The sequence below is a fragment of the Elgaria multicarinata genome, chromosome 2 (assembly GCF_023053635.1).
Source record: "Elgaria multicarinata webbii isolate HBS135686 ecotype San Diego chromosome 2, rElgMul1.1.pri, whole genome shotgun sequence".
Classification (NCBI taxonomy): Eukaryota; Metazoa; Chordata; class Lepidosauria; order Squamata; family Anguidae; genus Elgaria; species Elgaria multicarinata.
The window spans coordinates 176,018,064-176,036,050 of record NC_086172.1 but is presented as its reverse complement, the minus strand read 5'-3'; the positions used below and the strand labels follow the sequence as shown (position 1 = coordinate 176,036,050).

Here is a 17,987-nt window from a genome sequence, read left to right as displayed (position 1 = left end):
TCCCATGAAGCTGACTGGTGGGAGATTCAGGACAAATAAAAGGAAGTCCTTCTTCACACAGCGCGGAGTTAAATTACGGAACTGACTACCACAGGACGTAGTGATGGCCACCAATTTGGATGGCTTTCAAAGGGGGATTGGATAAATTCCTGGAGGCAAAGCCTATCCATGGCTACTAGCCCTGATGGTTGTGTGCTACCTCCAGTGTTCGAGGCAGTAAGCCTGTGTTCACCAGTTGCTGGGGAACATGGGCGGGAGGGTGCTGTTGCATCATGTCCTGCTTGATCATCCCTGGCCGATGGCTGGTTGGCCCCTGTGTGAACAGAGTGCTGGACTAGATGCACCCTTGGTCTGATCCAGCATCAGGGCACTTCTGATGTTCTTAACTAGATCAGTTGCATCTCGCTAAGATTGCTTCCCGTGCCTCCATCATATATGCTAATAATAAACTCAGGTGCTGAATTATGATGGCTAAGTACTCAAAACAGGTAAACAAGAGGCAGGTATCAGCAAGTTTGAAGGAAACCCAACATTTGTAGAATATATCAAACATATTTGGGGGGGGGGGAACACAAAAGCAGCTCAATGAGGACTGAGCATGCTCAGTGTCCAGAGAATGAGGATGGTTGGGTCGTAGGGGAATGGAATGGACTACTCTGGAAAAGGGCATGGCTGGCTGTCTGGAACACTGAACAGGAATATTCCACGCTGCAACATTTTCTTGTCGGTCCCACTTGTTTGCTGTAAAATAGTTAAATGTGTATTTCCTGTACTCGTTTTTAATTGTCAGGCATAGATTTTTTGTGTGTGTGTGTGTTTTAATTTTGCAGGGTGGGTGGGTGGAATGCTGATATCTCAGCAGCACCTGCACTGCACATCAAGTGCACCTACAACCTTGGCACACCCAACAATTATTAGCTCTTGTGGCCGGTAAAGTTTCCTCCCGTTTGTTTTTGACTTTTGTAAACCAACCAGAGAGCTTCGGCTATGTGGCGGTATATAAATGTAATAAATAAATATCAAAGCTAGGGACCCCTCTGTGCCCGGGAAGTAATATTCACCTGGAAAACATGGGGAAATGCCTTGAATGTGGGAGTTCCCTTAGCATATTCAGAAAAAAAAATCCTGACTGTTAGAGCAGAATGGCAATGGAACCAGTTACCTGGGGAGGTTGTGGGCTCTCCCACACTAGAGGCCTTCAAGAGGCAGCTGGACAACCATCTGTCAGGGATGCTTTAGGGTGGATTCCTGCACTGAGCAGGGATTTGGAGTTGATGGCCTTGTAGGCCCCTTCCAACTCTACTATTCTTTGATTCTATTCCAATGCATCCAGTTTTCTGGATGCAGGTAATGGGTCTTCTACCCGTGCTGGTCCAGGACACATTTGACAGCAGACTGGATTGTGGGGAGACCAGGGCCAGTGCAAACAGTGCAGTCTGTGCAATACATTTTACCACGTCGGTTTGATACTATCCTAATACCTGCTGTTTCCAACAACTTATCCCAGAACTAATGTAATGCAGGGAGGATCTGGTTAAAGTGATGCTATCATCAGTGTTCCTACATCTGACTTAACCTGGGATCCAAAGAACAGCCTGCACTCATCCAAGGAGCTGGCACTGTGCAGTTTTTGACTTCTAACTCTTCTTAAGAACGTAAGAAGGGCCCTGCTGGATCAGACCAAGGGTCCATCTAGTCCAGCACTCTGTTCACACAGTGGCCAACCAGCCATTGGCCAGGGATGAACAAGCAGGACATGGTGCAACAGCACCCTCTCACCCATATTCCCCAGCAACTGGTGCACACAGGCTTACTGCCTCGAATACCGGAGATAGCACTTCTTCCGAAAGCATAATCATCCCCACCCTATATCACGCACCGCTTTCGAAACTCTCTTATTTTCAACAGCAGCTGATCTCTCCAGGAAAGTGGGTCCACAGCCCTCCCCACTATGGGGCTCGAAGAACTAGCTGCGTGGCCTTGAGCTCTGAATTCATAGTTGTTGGGTTCACTGTGGCAAGCAAGGATCATAATAGGTTTCTGCCACCGCCGCATTGCCGCCACTGTATTACAGAGAAGCTTGTTCTACGATTACGCCGTCTAACCAGTGGTTTGGAGATCCCGGCAGCTTTTCCACCTTACCTGACAACTGTGTAAAAGAGAAAGGACGCGGCAGCTGCTCCCAACAAGGCACTCAAGAGATTGACTCGATACGCCACGGAACCGAAAGGGAACAGCTCAATTGCCAGTTTAGCCAGAAGAGTGAATAGTGGATATCCTGGGGGGTGAGCAACCTACCAACAAACAAGAGAACGCATTTGCATTAAGATGTCACAATGGCTGTCTAATTGAGAAATAACTCCCTTATTAGCTTAGTAATAAACCATTCAGGTTGGAGCGCAGCCCTGGAAAAAGCTGGGTTGTTGTGGGTTTTTTTCCCCCTTTTCGGAAGTGCCAATTTTAAACTTAGCAAAATATTTGCCTTAGTGGATTTGGCTGCATACATCACAGATAAGAATGCGCCACTTAGACCCGTCATTGTCATTGTCGTCCCTTAAACGGCTTGAAATTTGGGTTCATAGTATATTAGGGTCATTCAAAAGGCCGGGCTTCCTTTTTTCTTTCCTTTTTTTCATAATTACAAAAGAGGAGACGAGAGAGAGAGAGAGAGAGAGAGAGAGAGAGAGAGAGAGAGAGAGAGAGAACAGATTCGGGACCATTTTATTGGTTAGCAAGTTGAAAGACCACACTGCTATCGGATTACCACAGTGATGTCAGTCCTTAAGGTCTCGCCTAAAGGGGATCATGTGCCATAATAAAGTTTATTAAATAATAAAACTTATTAAAATTGTTAACCCGATTTATTTTATTCTCCCCAGCTTATACAAAATTTGGGTTGATAATAAGCCAGCTACTGTATATACAGTAAAGCCCTTGCTTTATAATTTAGTTTAATTGGATTTAAAACTTGGGAGTAAATTGTCGCGTGCTGTACTTATAAGTTAGCAAAAACTGTGGTTTGAAAATAAATTAATCTACTTTAACTCCATGCTTAATTAAACTTCCTTAATTCCTAAAACTGTTAATGAGAGCATTGATTAAACAATAAAACTAATACTTACTCCAAGCTCATAGGCGGCTGTGATCAGCTCCCCTGTGAAAAAATAATGTAAAACCAATAATTACTATTAGCGAAAGACACTCCTCCCAAGTTTTCAAAATCCAAACCCTTGCGTTGGGGGGTTTTGCATTAATTTGACTGGATAAAAGTGTAAATCTGTGGAGATTTAACAGCATGAAATTTTCCGAGAATATTTTCTTTCCCCTCTGATGTCGTTTGCACAACATATATTTTGTTATGTTTTTCTTGACGCTTCTTCTGATAGATAAGTGAAGGTGTAAATAATAACAACAATAATCATTTGTAAAGTTTGCAATTATTCAAGGTGCAGGAATAATTAGCAGGGAAACAGAGCAACAATCAACGAGAACTCAAGAGTTCAGAAGCAGCTCAACCTCTGTATTACCAACGTACTGATATTATTCGTTCGTTGCCCAATTACTACCGCTTCACTTTTTGAAACAGGATAACCGGGATCTCTTCTCGGTGGTTTATTCCCAAGTGCATGATGAAATCCTCTGCAAAATGATCCTCGTCATCATTTCATGACACTGCAGCAGCCCCGGTTTGGAATATCTCATTTGTTTTGCCATTTTTTAAAAAAAATTAAAAGAGGAAATGCAATGGCGTTAACTGCAACGCTGCGCTAATATACTCCTTAGGACGCTGCATATTCAAAGCACTGCGAATCGATCTCATAACCTCGAATATTTGTCAGATGATATTAGGAAAATTTGGTGACATTACAGGGAAAAGGATAGCAGCACAAGCCTAAAAAAAAAGACAATTCCATTTCTTTGGTGCCCAAAGAATTTTGGGAACACTCATGACATACTGGCCATTTCACTACCCATTTCCCACCCCCATGTAGTTCTTTTCCCCCATCAGAGGGTCATAAATTGCTAGCTCCCAAACACTACAATTTTTCAGAACTTCAAGGCTCAGCTCAAATAAGCAGAATTATTAGACCTAGGGGCCAAAGGGAAACACAGAAATGGGTAGGTACACTTACAAAACATAATCAGGTAAAAATGAGATCCACAGCAACTACCACCATGCAAAGCTCATTCCTAGCTTTGAAGTCAAAGAGTTAGCCTCTGGGTACCACGTCCACGGACATGATGCACCAGTCCTATATACTAAAAGCGAAATTCATACTTTGTAGTGTGGAACCTTTATGCAACCAAAAACGGCACCATCCAAAAATAATAGGATGGTTTCCAGAAGTACATAAAAGGGGAAACACACACACACACACACACAAAACCCACCCAAAAAGGACTTATCACACTCAGCAGCCATAGAGAGAAGAAAAAATCAAGGGAGGTGGAATGGAGTAGCCTGGAAAAGAGCATGGCTGGCTAGTTGGAATCCTAGCAGGTGCACCCCATCCTGCAACATTTTGTTGCAGGCTCTTGTAAACAAGAGTAATTAGCATTTATATAGCAGTGTTTAAAGCACTTCACATACATTATCTTGCTGCAAACCTTATCCCAATTGGAGACTGAGGCGGAGAGGGAGTGACCTGCCTAAGGCAACCTAGTAACCTGGTTCGCACACAACTGCAACCCAGAGTAAGGGTGAAGCATGTGTTGTTGTTGAATTGTGGGTTGTTACATGCAAACCACCCATTACGGTTTAACTATGGGTTGTTAACCAACAACAACCCAAAATTCACAACCCAACAACGAACCATGGCTTCTCTTCCTGGGTTGTTCATGGTTAACAACCCACAGTTAAACCATAGTGTTCACATGTAATAACAACCCATGATTCAACAACAACCCAGTGTGGTGTAGGAGAGCCAGTGTGATGTAGTGGCTAAAGTGTTGGACTGGGAGTTGGGAGATCCGGGTTCTAGTCCCCATTTAGCCATGGAAACCCACTGGGTGACTTTGGGCCAGTCACAGACTCTCAGCTCAATCTACCTCACAGGGTTGTTGTTGTGAGGATAAAATGGAGAAAAGGAGGAGGGTTCCTTGGAGGAAAAAAGGCAGGATATAAATGTAATAAATGGTTTATTACATGTGAAACATGCCAGTGAGTTCATGGCCAAGGTGATATGGCCCCGTTCTGTACAGAACACAATACCACAACTTGAGATTGAGTGTTATGGAGAGTTTTAGGCAATAATAAATGAGTAAGAAAAACTATGGGCTCATCTACACCAAGCGGGATATTACACTATGAAAGTGATATACAAAAGGCAGGCGCCACACTCCTGCTTCATAGCGGTATTGAAGTGCACTGCAGGATCTACACTACTGGTTTATAGTGGTACTGAAGTCCACTGACAACTGTTGGGGCCCATTGACACATCTACCCCGGTTGTGTAATAAGCTCTCCAGAGAGGTTCACCTGGCGCCTACACTGTACTCCTTTCGTCGCCAGCTGAAGACCTTTTTATTCTCTCAGTATTTTAACACTTAATTTTAACTTAAATTTAAATCTTACTGTTTTAAGTCTGTATTTTAAACTTATATCAATTTTGCTGCGTGGTTTTATCCTGGTTGTGCTTTTAATATTGTATTTTGTATTTGTGCTTTTAACCTGTTGGTTGTGAGGCAGGAAGTGAGGAAGGTGGCTACCAGGAGGAGGGCCTTCTCTGCTGTGGCACCCCGGCTGTGGAATGAGCTCCCTAAGGAGGTTCGCTTGGCGCCTACATTATATGCTTTTAGACGCCAGGTGACGACCTTTTTATTCTCCCAGTATTTTAACAGTCTATAAATAAATTTTAACTTGGTGCTTTAAATTTGTAATTTTGCATTGCTGCTGTTTTTATCTGGTTGAGCTTTTATATTGTATTTTGTACTATGGTTTTATACTGTTGTTTTATACTTCGAATGTTTTTAATTTTTGTGAACCGCCCAGAGAGCTCCGGCTATTGGGCGGTATAGAAATGCAATAAATAAATAAATAAATAAATTATTATGGTTTTAATTTTTGTGAACCACCCAGAGAGCGTCGGCTATTGGGCGGTATAAAAATGTAATAAATAAATAAATACGTACACCAAGCAGGATGTAACAGTATGAAAGCAGTATATGGTATGTGTCAATGGGCCCCAACAGTTGTCAGTGCACTTCAATACCACTATAAAGCAGTAGAGTGTCTGCTGCCTTTTATATACCACTTTCATACCACTTTCATAGTGGAATATTCTGCTTGGTATAGTTGAGCCCTTTAATCAATACTGTCCATGGTAAAGGGATCTGAAATTTTAAGGACATAATTCTGATTGGCTACAATGAAAACTACACATGGGGGGTAGAGAAGAGGTGGAATTTGGGGACAAAAATCAGTGAGAAGGTTTAATACTCACCCACACTGATAGCACCATGGACCTGATCCAAATCAAGGCCGTTTGTGCTTACTCGACAGTAAGTAAAACATTTAGTTTGGCCCATCTATGTATGCGTATTTCTCTGACCACAGGCCTTTGGACAACTGATGCCACAGACCAAATCAGTATCTTAATCCAGACTTAAATACTGCTTCTGTTGAGCCTGGGAGTTCTTTCCTGTGCGTGCCGGAGCGGTGAGGAGGAGAACCAGATAATCAAAACATGGGGAAACGCTTCTTTCTTTTGGGGCTGGGGGAAGAGCCAGAGAGGACTGAAGTTAAATTGAAGAGGAATTCATATGGAACAAGACCTGCGTGAGTGGCTACTAAATTAGAGGGGAATTAATCTGGGAATGGCAGGCGCAGAATTCGTTTTTCTTTCTTTTTTAAAAATCAAAAACGGTGTGGTGGGGAGTTGTGCTTAGCGATATTTGCTTTTATTCTTAAATATATGCTGTGGATGATGATGATGGTTGATATTAATTATAAGCAGTGATATTAAAATAATAATAATAATAATAATAATAATAATAATAATAATAATAATAATATGCAGAAAACCTTCAAAAACCGGGCCTACCAAAATGTGTCCACACCAGAAAACAGCCACACTTAAAAGATGCTCAATAGTCAGGAAATTCTTGAATCTGTAAAAGACAGAATGACTTGGCAAAGCATGTCATGTCCGCCTAGAAAAAACACCACAAGTGAGAAAAGAGAAATAATAATAATAATAATAATAATAATAATCATCATCATCATTATTATCATCATCATCATTGCTGCTATGGCTTAAGAATACTTTCTGTGTCACTCTGAGGACATTAACATTATTATTATTATTATTATCATCATCATCATCATCATCATCATCGTCGTCATTATACCCCTGGGTTCCGCATCTGGTGAGGTGCCCTCTCCCCGCCACTGACACTGGGTGGTTGGGGAAAAGGGGGCAGGCGAAGGAGGCCTGGTCTTCCAGGCAGGTTGGATTTGACCCACAGGTCTGAGGTTGAATACCCCGCAATGTGGGGCCTTTGGCCTGGAGATGCAGGCCGGGAATTGAACTGGGAGCTTCTGCATGCAAAATGGGCGCTGTACCACCAAGCCACAACAGCACTTGAACATCAAGAGCCCTGCTAGGTCAGACCAAGGGTCCATCTAGTCCAGCACTCTGTTCACACAGTGGCCAACCAGCCATCAGCCAGGGATGAACAAGCAGGACATAGTGCAACAGCACCCTCCCACCCATGTTCCCCGGCAACTGGTGCACACAGGCTTACTACCTCCAATACTGGAGATAGCACATAGCCATCAGGGCCAGTAGCTATTGCTAGCCTTCTGCTCCAGGAATTCGTCCAACCCCCTTTTAAAGCCATCCAAACTGGTGGCCATCACCACGTCCTGTGGTAGTGAATTCCATAATTTAACTCTGCGCTGTGTGAAGAAGGACGTCCTTTTATGTGTCCTGAATCTCCCACCCATCAACTTCATGGGATGACCCCATTTGGGTTCTAGTATTATGAGAGAGGGAGAAAAATGTCCCCCTGTCCACATTCTCCACACCATGCATAATTTTGTACCCCTCCATCCTGTCTCCCCTCAGCCTCCTTTTTTCCAAGCTCAACAATCCCAGCTGTTGTCACCTTCCCTCCTAGGGGAGATGCTCCAGCCCCTTGATCATTTTAGTTGCCCTTTTCTGCACTTTTTCCAGCTCCATAATATCCTTTTTTAAGGTGTGGTGACCAGAACTGTGCACAGTACTCTAAGTGTGGTCACACCATAGATTTGTATAAGGGCAGTACAATACTGGCCGTTTTATTCTCAAGTCCTGTCGGCTTTTCCCCACGTCCACTTTTCCCCCCTGCCCCACAACCTTCAAAGACCTTTGATCGTTTTTACTTCAAAAAGCACTTTGGCGTACGAGTGGAAAATTATTCCCACCCCCAAATATCACTTTCGTCCCTCTCCCACACACCCCTGTGACAGATCACATCAAGGGGGTGTTGCGGGGTACGAAGCGAAGCAGCTTCTAGATCTATACTTCCATGTACAGGCAGATTAACTGCAAGCTTCTTTAAACTGATGTGGTCCATTAATGAATTAATGGTATTTCTATACCATCTTTCTGAAGCCAACGAAGGCAGCTTTTTTAAAAAAAATAAAGAATCACGAAATAAATAAAAAATCAAATAACAGCATAGCAAAACTGTACAAGCAACCTTGGATAGCGCCTTTACAGTTCTGATTGAATCCTGGAGCGGATTCCCAGCCCCACTGATATCGGAGCCACCAGCCTTCACTGATGTATTCTACTTCTATTTAAATTATGCCCGTTAGTTCTACAATGTCATCAATACGCATACATTAGCAAATAGAAATTTTATTTATATCTGTGTCCTTAACTGCCCTTTTGTCCTTTTTGGGGATGCATTTGTGGAAAGTTGACCCTTGTCTGTACCCTTTGCACATGTACAGATGCTACCTTTCCAGTGATTCGGAGACCTTAACACAACAAGTTCATTTCATGAGTAACAAGGTCGACTGTTATTTTGGCTAACGTTTCTCACAACTTCCCCCAACCCAGCGCCCTCCACATGTGTCAGACTACAAATCCCATCATACCCATCCACAAAGATGGTGGGGCTTGTAATCCAACACACCTAGAAGGAACCACATTGGGAAAGGCTGACTTTTACACTGGTAGTAATTCTTTTAGATGCTGCCTTCCTGCATCCCTCATGGCCCTCCTCTTCTCCGTTTTATCCTCACAATAACAACACTGTGAGGTAGGCTAGGCTGAGAGTCAGTCACTGGGCCAAATTCGCCCAGTGAGCTTCATAGCCAATTGGGGAATAAAACCCAGATCTCCCAAGACCCAGTCCAACACTCTAAACCAGTGGTTCCCAAACTTTTTCAGGTCACCGCCCCCTTGGTTCCACAAACTCATGCGCAGTGCCCCCTACCCTACACTGTAAAAATCATTATTCAGAACAGCGGTTTTCAACGACCCACTAAGGAAGATAATAACAATAAAATTCAAAACAGTAACAATTAATTGAATATTTATTCAAAATCTAATTACATTTTTTTTTAGTTTATTCAATTAAACTTGATCCAGTGATATCATCTTTTCGAAGTCTGATAGTCATTTAGCAAGAATATTAGATACCACATTTAGTAACTAGGGTAGAGGACCTCACTATTCTGTAAATTCTTAATGTGATGGCTGGGCTTGATGAAGTGATACCAGTTTCTGGTTTAAAGTCACTTAACATGAGTCTTAAATCACCGTGTTTAGTAATCTGGAGTCGATCTCTTTGCTTGGAGAGAAGTAGGCAGACCACACTAAAACCACATTCCACCAAATATGATGTTGGAAATGCAACCAGGAGCTTCTGAACCCATTCTCCATAGTGCAGGAGAGCGCGTTTTGGTGCTTTTGAAACATTTCAATTCACCGTTAAAAGGACTCTTCTTAAACGGCATTAATACATGTGTGGATTCTTCCCCTATATGGCTTGGAACCAAACTACCTTCTCCCATAAAAATGTCCCTGGGTTTTAAGACCTTCTGGAGAGGCGCTTCTTGGAAAAGATCACCTTGAGCGCCCCCCCTGCCGCCCCTATGCAATCCCACCGCCCCCAGGGGGGCAGTACCGCCCACTTTGGGAACCACTGCTCTAGTATCATTCAGTAAGGAAATCAGAGCAAAAGAGGATCCATTTTTCAGCTCAAAATGCAACATTTAAGTTTTAGGGGTTTTTTCAAATCCTTTCTTACATTTAGCACCTGTGTTGGTACGATTTCCCAGCTAAGCATGTCCGGACACTGCAAACCGCTTTAAGCAACGGCAGCTTTGCACAAGACAAATGGTGAAAAGTAGGTTCACGCTTCCAGTCGGGAGATCCGGGTTCTAGTCCCCCACTCGGCCATGGAAACCCACTGGGTGAGTTTGGGCCAGTCACAGACTCTCAGCCCAACCTACCTCACAGGGTTGTTGTTGTGAGGATAACATGGAGAGGAGGAGGATTATGTACGCTGCCTTGGGTTCCTTGGAGGAAAAAAGGCGGGATATAAATGCAACAATACATACATACATTTCCAGACTTCCAGGAAAACAGTCCGAAAGGGAACCTGCCTTTGGAACTTGATCACCTGGAACTTGGCAGGAGAGACAGGTAAATCCCCCATCTTTCATATTATACTGGAAGTATGAGTCACCCACACAGCTGCTAATGCAGGTAACGATTCCAATTATTGCTTTTACCGGCTGTATTCTGCCAAGTCTATCTGAGAAGAAAATGTTTGGGAATTCATTTATTTTTGGAGTCACCGTCAAATCCATTTTAAAGCTCCTTTCATACGTGCCAAAACCTTGGAGGAAATTCACTTAAAATATTATTCTATCTTAAGAACATAAGAGCCCTGCTGGATCAGACCAAGGGTCTATTTCACCCAGCACTCTGTTCACACAGTGGCCAACCAGCCGTCGACCAGGAACTCATAAGCAGGACACAGTTGCAACAGCACCCCCAAGCCCATGTTCCCCAGCAACTGCTGTACATAGGCTTACTGCCTCCAATACTGGAGGAAGCACCTAACCATCAAGGCCAGTAACCACCGACAGACGTCTCCTGGAATTTATCTAATCCCCTTATACAGCCCTCCAAACTGGTGGCCATTACCATGTCTTGTGGAAGTGAGTTCCATAGTTTAATTATGCACTGTTTAACTACACACCTCACTGTTCTTGAGAGGGGGAAAATGCGGCAAGGAGAGTATGTACACCATCCTCAGCTCCTTGGGGGAAGAGCAGAATGAAAAATGTGATAAAATAATTCATCTTTAAGGCCAATTCATTTTCCCCCCACTATGGCACCTAACTAATGTGTGCGTGCGCATATTGTAATTAGAATAAGAATATCTGCTGCTTCTTTTTTAAGTGCTTGACAATATTGACCAACTCTTCATGGGTCTATCAAATGAACCACATGTGTGACCAAATTCTTTGGAGAGTTTGTTTCATGTCCACATAACACTTCAAACGTACAAGGCAGGAACAGGGATCATAACAAATGTAATGAGTGTCTAAGAACTACAACGAAAGCCATATATAAAAAGACTGTGGGGTCCTCTAAATGAGTGATTTATTGCATGCTCGTGACTGGCCACTCAGGAAAGTTTGCGGGTCTTTTACATGACGTCATCAACGACCAGGACATCTCCCACGTATCCCCTGGAATTTCCACTACAAAAAGAATAATTTCTATAGTGGCAGCATCCTGAAAAAAAAGCAGGATCTTCTGCCACTAGATGGCACTGTCTCATTGAAGTGAATGGAGGCGAAGTATTCAATTCAATTCAAACAAGTGGTTGCCCCTCTCTGCCCTTGTAATGCAGACCATAACAATTGTGTCAAAAAGCAGGCAGCACAAACGCCCCGGATAAGCACCACAAATTCCCCTTAACATAGAGACACTCTATATCCTTTTATTTCTTAGATCTTTTTAAACTCTTTCAAGGGATTCAAGAGCTGCAGTTAAATTAAAGCAGTTGTAGTTTTCCCAACCCCGTTGCAAGATTATGAACGAAAGATCTGTGAGTTGTAAGAGGGAGGCCTCAAAACAAACTGTGTGCCATGAAATAGACAACCTCAAAACATGCCACAGATAAAGGATGTCATGCCACAGACACTTTGCGCATGCCAACATCCCTGCAAAGAAGTCCGCTCCAATGTCAGAATTTGCAAAAGTGCCCTAGTATACACTGGACTCACTCCACTTCCCACTAGGAAGTAACTGGGCAATTCACTTGCCCGCCCCCCACATTGAAAGTCGCCACACCACTAGCAATGGCTTAGTGATATGGACAAGCCTGGCGCTATTTCTGCTTCCCATGTGTGATATGGATTATTCACACATGCAACAACAAGGTTGTTGTTTTTTTAACATCATCACTGTTTGCTCTCCAGCATTTTCCTGTACTTGCTTTCATTCCAGCTTTGCACACCACCTGTGGTGTGTAGACCAGAATTTAAGCAGCCTTTTCCTGTTACATGGGGCTGCTGCGATTGATCAACCAAACCTTAAATGTCAGAATACAATTCTGAGACAAAAAACTGGAGAATGCTGGGAGTTGTAGGACTTTTTCCTGCCTAAACATGCATAAAACCACACCTAAGGGTGGGGGACACCCAGAAACAGCCTTCTGAGCGTGCTCAGTAACCACAAAATGCTGTCTGTTAGAGGTGGGGGGGGGGAGAGAATGGAAAGCTGGGAGGAGGGAAGTGGGAATGGAATGGAATAAATGGGAAAAGGTCCTGGAACACTAGACACTAGATTTTGTTTGGATATTTTAAACCTAAAACTTCCACAATACTGATGGGTCTTTTTAAAGCTTTTCTGGTGCTCTCCTGCAATAGGGAATGCAACATATTCCAAAACGTGATGAAATGACTTATTGCATTTGTAACCTGAGCCCAGAACAACGTACAAAGATCCAAGCTGGTTTCTTGTCCAGGAATTAGAATCATAGAATAGTAGAGTTGGAAGGGACCTATAAGGCCATCAAGTCCAACCCCCTGCTCAATGCAGGAACGCACCCTAAAGCATCCCCGACAGATGGTTGTCCAGCTGCCTCTTGAAGGCCTCTAGTGTGGGAGAGCCCACAACCTCCCTAGGGAACTGGTTCCATTGTCGTACTGCTCTAACAGTCAGGAAGTTTTTCCTGATGTCCAGCTGGAATCTGGCTTCAACTTGAGCCCATTATTCTGTGTCCTGCACTCTGGGAGGATCGAGAAGAGATCCTGGCCCTCCTCTGTGTGACAACCTTTTAAGTATTTGAAGAGTGCTATCATGTCTCCCCTCAATCTTCTCTTCTCCAGGCTAAACATGCCCAGTTCTTTCAGTCTCTCTTCATAGGGCTTTGTTTCCAGACCCCTGATCATCCTGGTTGCCCTCCTCTGAACACGCTCCAGCTTGTCTGCATCCTTCTTGAAGCGTGGTGCGCAGAACTGGATGCAATACTCTAGATGAGGCCTAACCAGGGCCGAATAGAGAGGAACCAGTACCTCACACGATTTGGAAGCTATACTTCTGTTAATGCCGCCCAAAATAGCATTGGCCTTACTTGCAGCCATATCGCACTGTTGGCTCATATTCAGCTTGTGATCTACAATTCCAAGATCCTTCTCGTTTGTAATATTGCTGAGCCAAGTATCCCCCATCTTGTAACTGTGTATTTAACTGCCTTCAAGTGGCTGCGTCATGGGCCCTCTTCCTTTACCCTCAGACCTGAACAAAGTACCTAAAATCACGTTTTCTTCTAGCAACGGATTGTGATTTACAATTGACTGGATGTAAGAAGGGCTTTTATTCAAGCTATGGTAGAAGACCCTTCCCCATTTGGCACTGTTTAGATGTGTTGGGCTTCAACTCCCATTATCTCTACAACTCCATGATGGGAGTTGTAGTCCATCATACCAAGAGGGTTCCAGATTGCGGAAAGTTTTTCTAGACATTTTCTGCTTCCCTAAATCAGTGGAAATCTGATTTAGCATCTTCAGCTCTAGGGCAGGCTGGAGGGAATCTACACGCCGTACTGAAGACGCATGCATGCGCCCCCAGTACGCCCCCAAAACGATGGTGTAGATTTTGCCTACCTGCAGCCCAGAAGAGACGGAGGAGGAGGCGGCTGGGGAATCCGGCCGCGTCATTGCCGCCGTCGCCACCTCCCTGCCGGCCTCCTGCTGCCGGGGGTAAGAGCGACCCAGGTCGGAGAGCTCGGCTTCCGCCGAGCTCTCCAACCCGGGTGGCTCTTTCGCCAGCAGCAGGAGGCCGGCGGAGAGGAGGAGGCGGCGGCAAGGACGCGGCCGGATTCCCCAGCCGCCGCCTCCTCCGTCTCTTCTGGGCTGCAGGTAGGCAGAATCTACACCATCGTTTTGGGGGCGTACTGGGGGCGCATGCATGCGCCTTCAGTACGACGTGTAGATTCCCTCCTGGTCTAGACAGAATGTAAATAATAAACTAACTAAAAACTATTCTGAGAGATCTGGGCATACTTTCAAAAAGCAAAGGTAGGATAGTGAAATCAAGATATCATATTACTGACAGGTCGCACTTTCTCCCCTGGAGCGTTTTCACAAATCAGCTGAATATTATTCTAGTTAACACGCACAAAATCTATAGTGCCATCACAAAGCTACAAATATAAACTTATGTTCCTGCACAATCCTCCAATCAAAACTTCCAAACTCTGTTACAACTATTTGCAATGTGCTGTACATTGTGGTCACCTTGTTGATGAAACAACACCTTATTGTTTCACGTGAATCTGTCCCCTAAAAATACATCTCCCCAACAGGGAAAAACCACACAACTCTCGAATTTTGCCTGCATCACCAAACTCTTGTAATAATAAAGAAAGAGGCGTCGTAATGGTGAAGAATGATTTTTCCCCTCTTCTTTTGCAATCTTGCAAGAAGCCTTTTGGCCTTAGTGTCTTATCCACCAAATGGGCATAACAGTGGCCTGCCTTGCATTGGATCGGATTCAGATTTGGTCATATTTAGAATAGGCCCATTGAAAGTAACGGGGAAGCACCCGATATGACAGTATTGCTAGTATACATTATGTTGTGCTAGCATGAATGACCCCTAGAGCAAAAGCAACCGTGTTTGCTGCTGCAATGGGTTTTCTGGGGAATGCAATTGATGTTATATTAAGATGTTCACGCCAGCGCAACAGAATTACATCAACGGCGGTGTAACACTGGATACTGTCCATGTGAATTAAGTTAGACATAACTAAGTTAAGTCCCATTGATTTCAATAGGTCTACTCTAAGTGTGACTAAGTCTGGATCCAACCCAAGTGGTCTTTTGTGCTGTTTGATTATTCATTTATTTGAAATACTTTTCTTTTAAAATAACATGTTGTCCAAGAAGCAGAAGCCTGTGTCACACATGTGAACACCTTACGTGATATAACCACACCATCAAGCAAACAGGCGTGTGAATGGTTCGTCACAGCCACAACGCCCTGGATAAAGCATTCACATCACCCCCAACTCAACTATTTTCAAGCGAGTCATTATTAGGCTGCCAATTATCAAGTACGAAGGATTGGTCCTACTTATGAGTTGGCCCTACTTACAAGTAAATGCATTTAAATGAATGGGACGAGTTAGACTAACACTGGATATGAACCACTGGATATGATTCACAGTAATTATATTTGGAGAAATGAAGGGCTACAGGTACATGCAAGGCAAGAATATGACATCATTTAATTTAATTTCTGTGAACCACCCAGAGAGCTTCGGCTATTGGGCGGTATAGAAAGGAAATAAATAAATAAAAATCATTCCATTTAACCTTCACAACAATGGGAGGCTGATGGCTTCGATGTCAGTGGGGCAGTGACACTCAGTTTCAGTCAGAACTCTAATGAAGCAATCCAAGATGGGAAGCAATACACAGACACACAGTCTGTGGAAATGCCTCTGAGTATGTGCAGAATGCTTCCCCCCCCCCTCCACCGAGGCTCAAGCTAGACACCACAGCAATAGACATGCTGCGAAGTACTTTGGGTAGCTTCTTTAGGGTTTTGGCTGTTCCTGAATGAAATCTGGAGTGGATTCACTGCCCCACTGACATCGGAGTCACCAGCCTCCACTGCTCTCAACAACCCTGCGATGTAGGTTAGGATGAGTGAGAGAGAAAAAGAGAGAGACTCTAACCCAGTGAGTTTAGTGGGCTGAGGGCAGGAGTGGTTCCACATCCAACGCCTGACCCACTGTACTACAACAACAACAACAATAATAATAATAATATAAAAATTAACGATTCTTAAGGCATCTTAAAAGGCATTTACAGGGAGCACACAACTCCCCTGTTAAAACAGCTCCACTGGCTTCCAGTCTGTTTCCGGGCACAATTCAAAGTGCTGGTTATGACCTATAAAGCCCTATACGGTTCGGGTCCAGGTTAACTGAAAGACCGTATTCTCCCTTATGAGCCTGCCTGTGCTTTGAGATCTTCTGGAGAAACCCTTCTTTCAGTCCCACCATCTTCACAGGCGCGCTTGGTGGGAACATGGGAGAGGGCCTTCTTGGTGGCTGCTCCGGTGCTCTGGAACTCTCTTCCCGGGGAAGCTAAGCTGGCTCCCTCCTTGATGGGCTTTCGGAAGCAGGCTAAGACTCGTTTGTTCCAGCAGGCCTTTCGAGAATAATCTGGCCCTCCATCTATGTTAATATCTTATAATTTTGTTGTGTATTTTAAACATTTATGGTTTTGTTCCCACCCCCACAATCTCAATGTACGTTTTAAACTTTGTAAGGCCACCTTGAGGCCCAGCATTGGGCAAAAGGCGGGATACTACTACTACTACTACTAATAATAATAATAATAATAATAGATGCCTTTTTTAATGGTGTGCTGCTTTTAATGATGCACTGGTTTAAAATGTCTGAATTAGTTTTATGTACTTTATGTTGTTTTTAATTGTGTTGTACCCCACCTCGATCCAGAGGGAGAGGCGGGTAACCAATATGCTTTTAGACGCCAGGTGAAGACCTTTTTATTCTCCCAGCATTTTAACAGTCTATAAATAAATGTTAACTTGGTGTTTTAAATTTGTAATTTTGCATTGCTGCTGTTTTGATCTGGTTGAGCTTTTATATTGTATTTTATACGATGGTTTTATACTGTTTTATACTTTGAATGTATTTAATTTTTGTGAACCGCCCAGAGAGCTCCGGCTATCGGGCGGTATAGAAATGTAATAAATAAATTATTATTATTATTATATTTTTTCTTTTTTTAAAAAAAAACAAACCATCAACATTCATTTTTTTTTAAAAAAAAAAACACCATTATTGTCTCGATGCCAGAAGCAAAAATAATAAAAAGGGGAGGGGGAAGGGAGAATCTGCTACATGTAAATGAGAGCTCCATATTAGCATAAATTTGAATATGCAAATGTCCTCCTATGCAGAAAGCCGCGGTGCACCATGGGAGCGGGGTGGGGGGGGTCACCCGCGTGGGGAAAGGGCCCGGCGCGCGGTACTTTACCGGAATCTCCCCCGGGCGCGGAGGGGGGCAGGGTCGCCACGTACAGGGCCGCCACCGCCGCGCCCACCGCGCCGGCCCCGCTCAGCGACCCCATGCAGCCGCCGACACACCGTGCGCATGCGCGCGCCGCCCCAGCTTCCGGGTCCCGGGCGGGGTGGGCGGGGCCACGCTGGCCCGTTCCATTTGGCAGGTGCGTGGTGGAGTGAAGCGGCTTCCCCCACCCCCCGCGGAAGGGCGCGATGGTCACGTCGGCCTAGAGTCGCCCGCTCCGCCTGGTAGAGGCGACGCGCTCCCCCGCCCGGTCGGCAGCGGTAGTGCAGCCAATTAAGGCTGCACTCCTACACGCACAACGTACCGCTTTGAATTCATTGGGTCTTATTTATTTATTTATTTATTTATTTATTTATTTATTTAGAATATTTATATACCGCTCCCCATTGAAAGAATTTCAG

At 44.1% G+C, this 17,987-nt stretch overlaps 1 protein-coding gene across 1 annotated transcript in view; it reads right to left on the bottom strand.

The window, feature by feature from the left end:
* TMEM260 (transmembrane protein 260) overlaps nt 1-17,632 on the bottom strand; it is a 72,235-nt gene extending 54,603 nt beyond the window's left edge. Inside the window, exons 1-3 of the mRNA XM_063118197.1 lie at nt 17,536-17,632; nt 3,123-3,154; nt 2,143-2,294 (exon numbers count right to left, since the gene is read on the bottom strand). Of these exons, the coding sequence (XP_062974267.1) occupies nt 2,143-2,294; nt 3,123-3,154; nt 17,536-17,629 (278 nt within the window). The 5' untranslated portion in view covers nt 17,630-17,632. The remainder of the gene's footprint in view (nt 1-2,142; nt 2,295-3,122; nt 3,155-17,535) is intronic.
* Nucleotides 17,633-17,987: the final 355 nt, after the last annotated feature.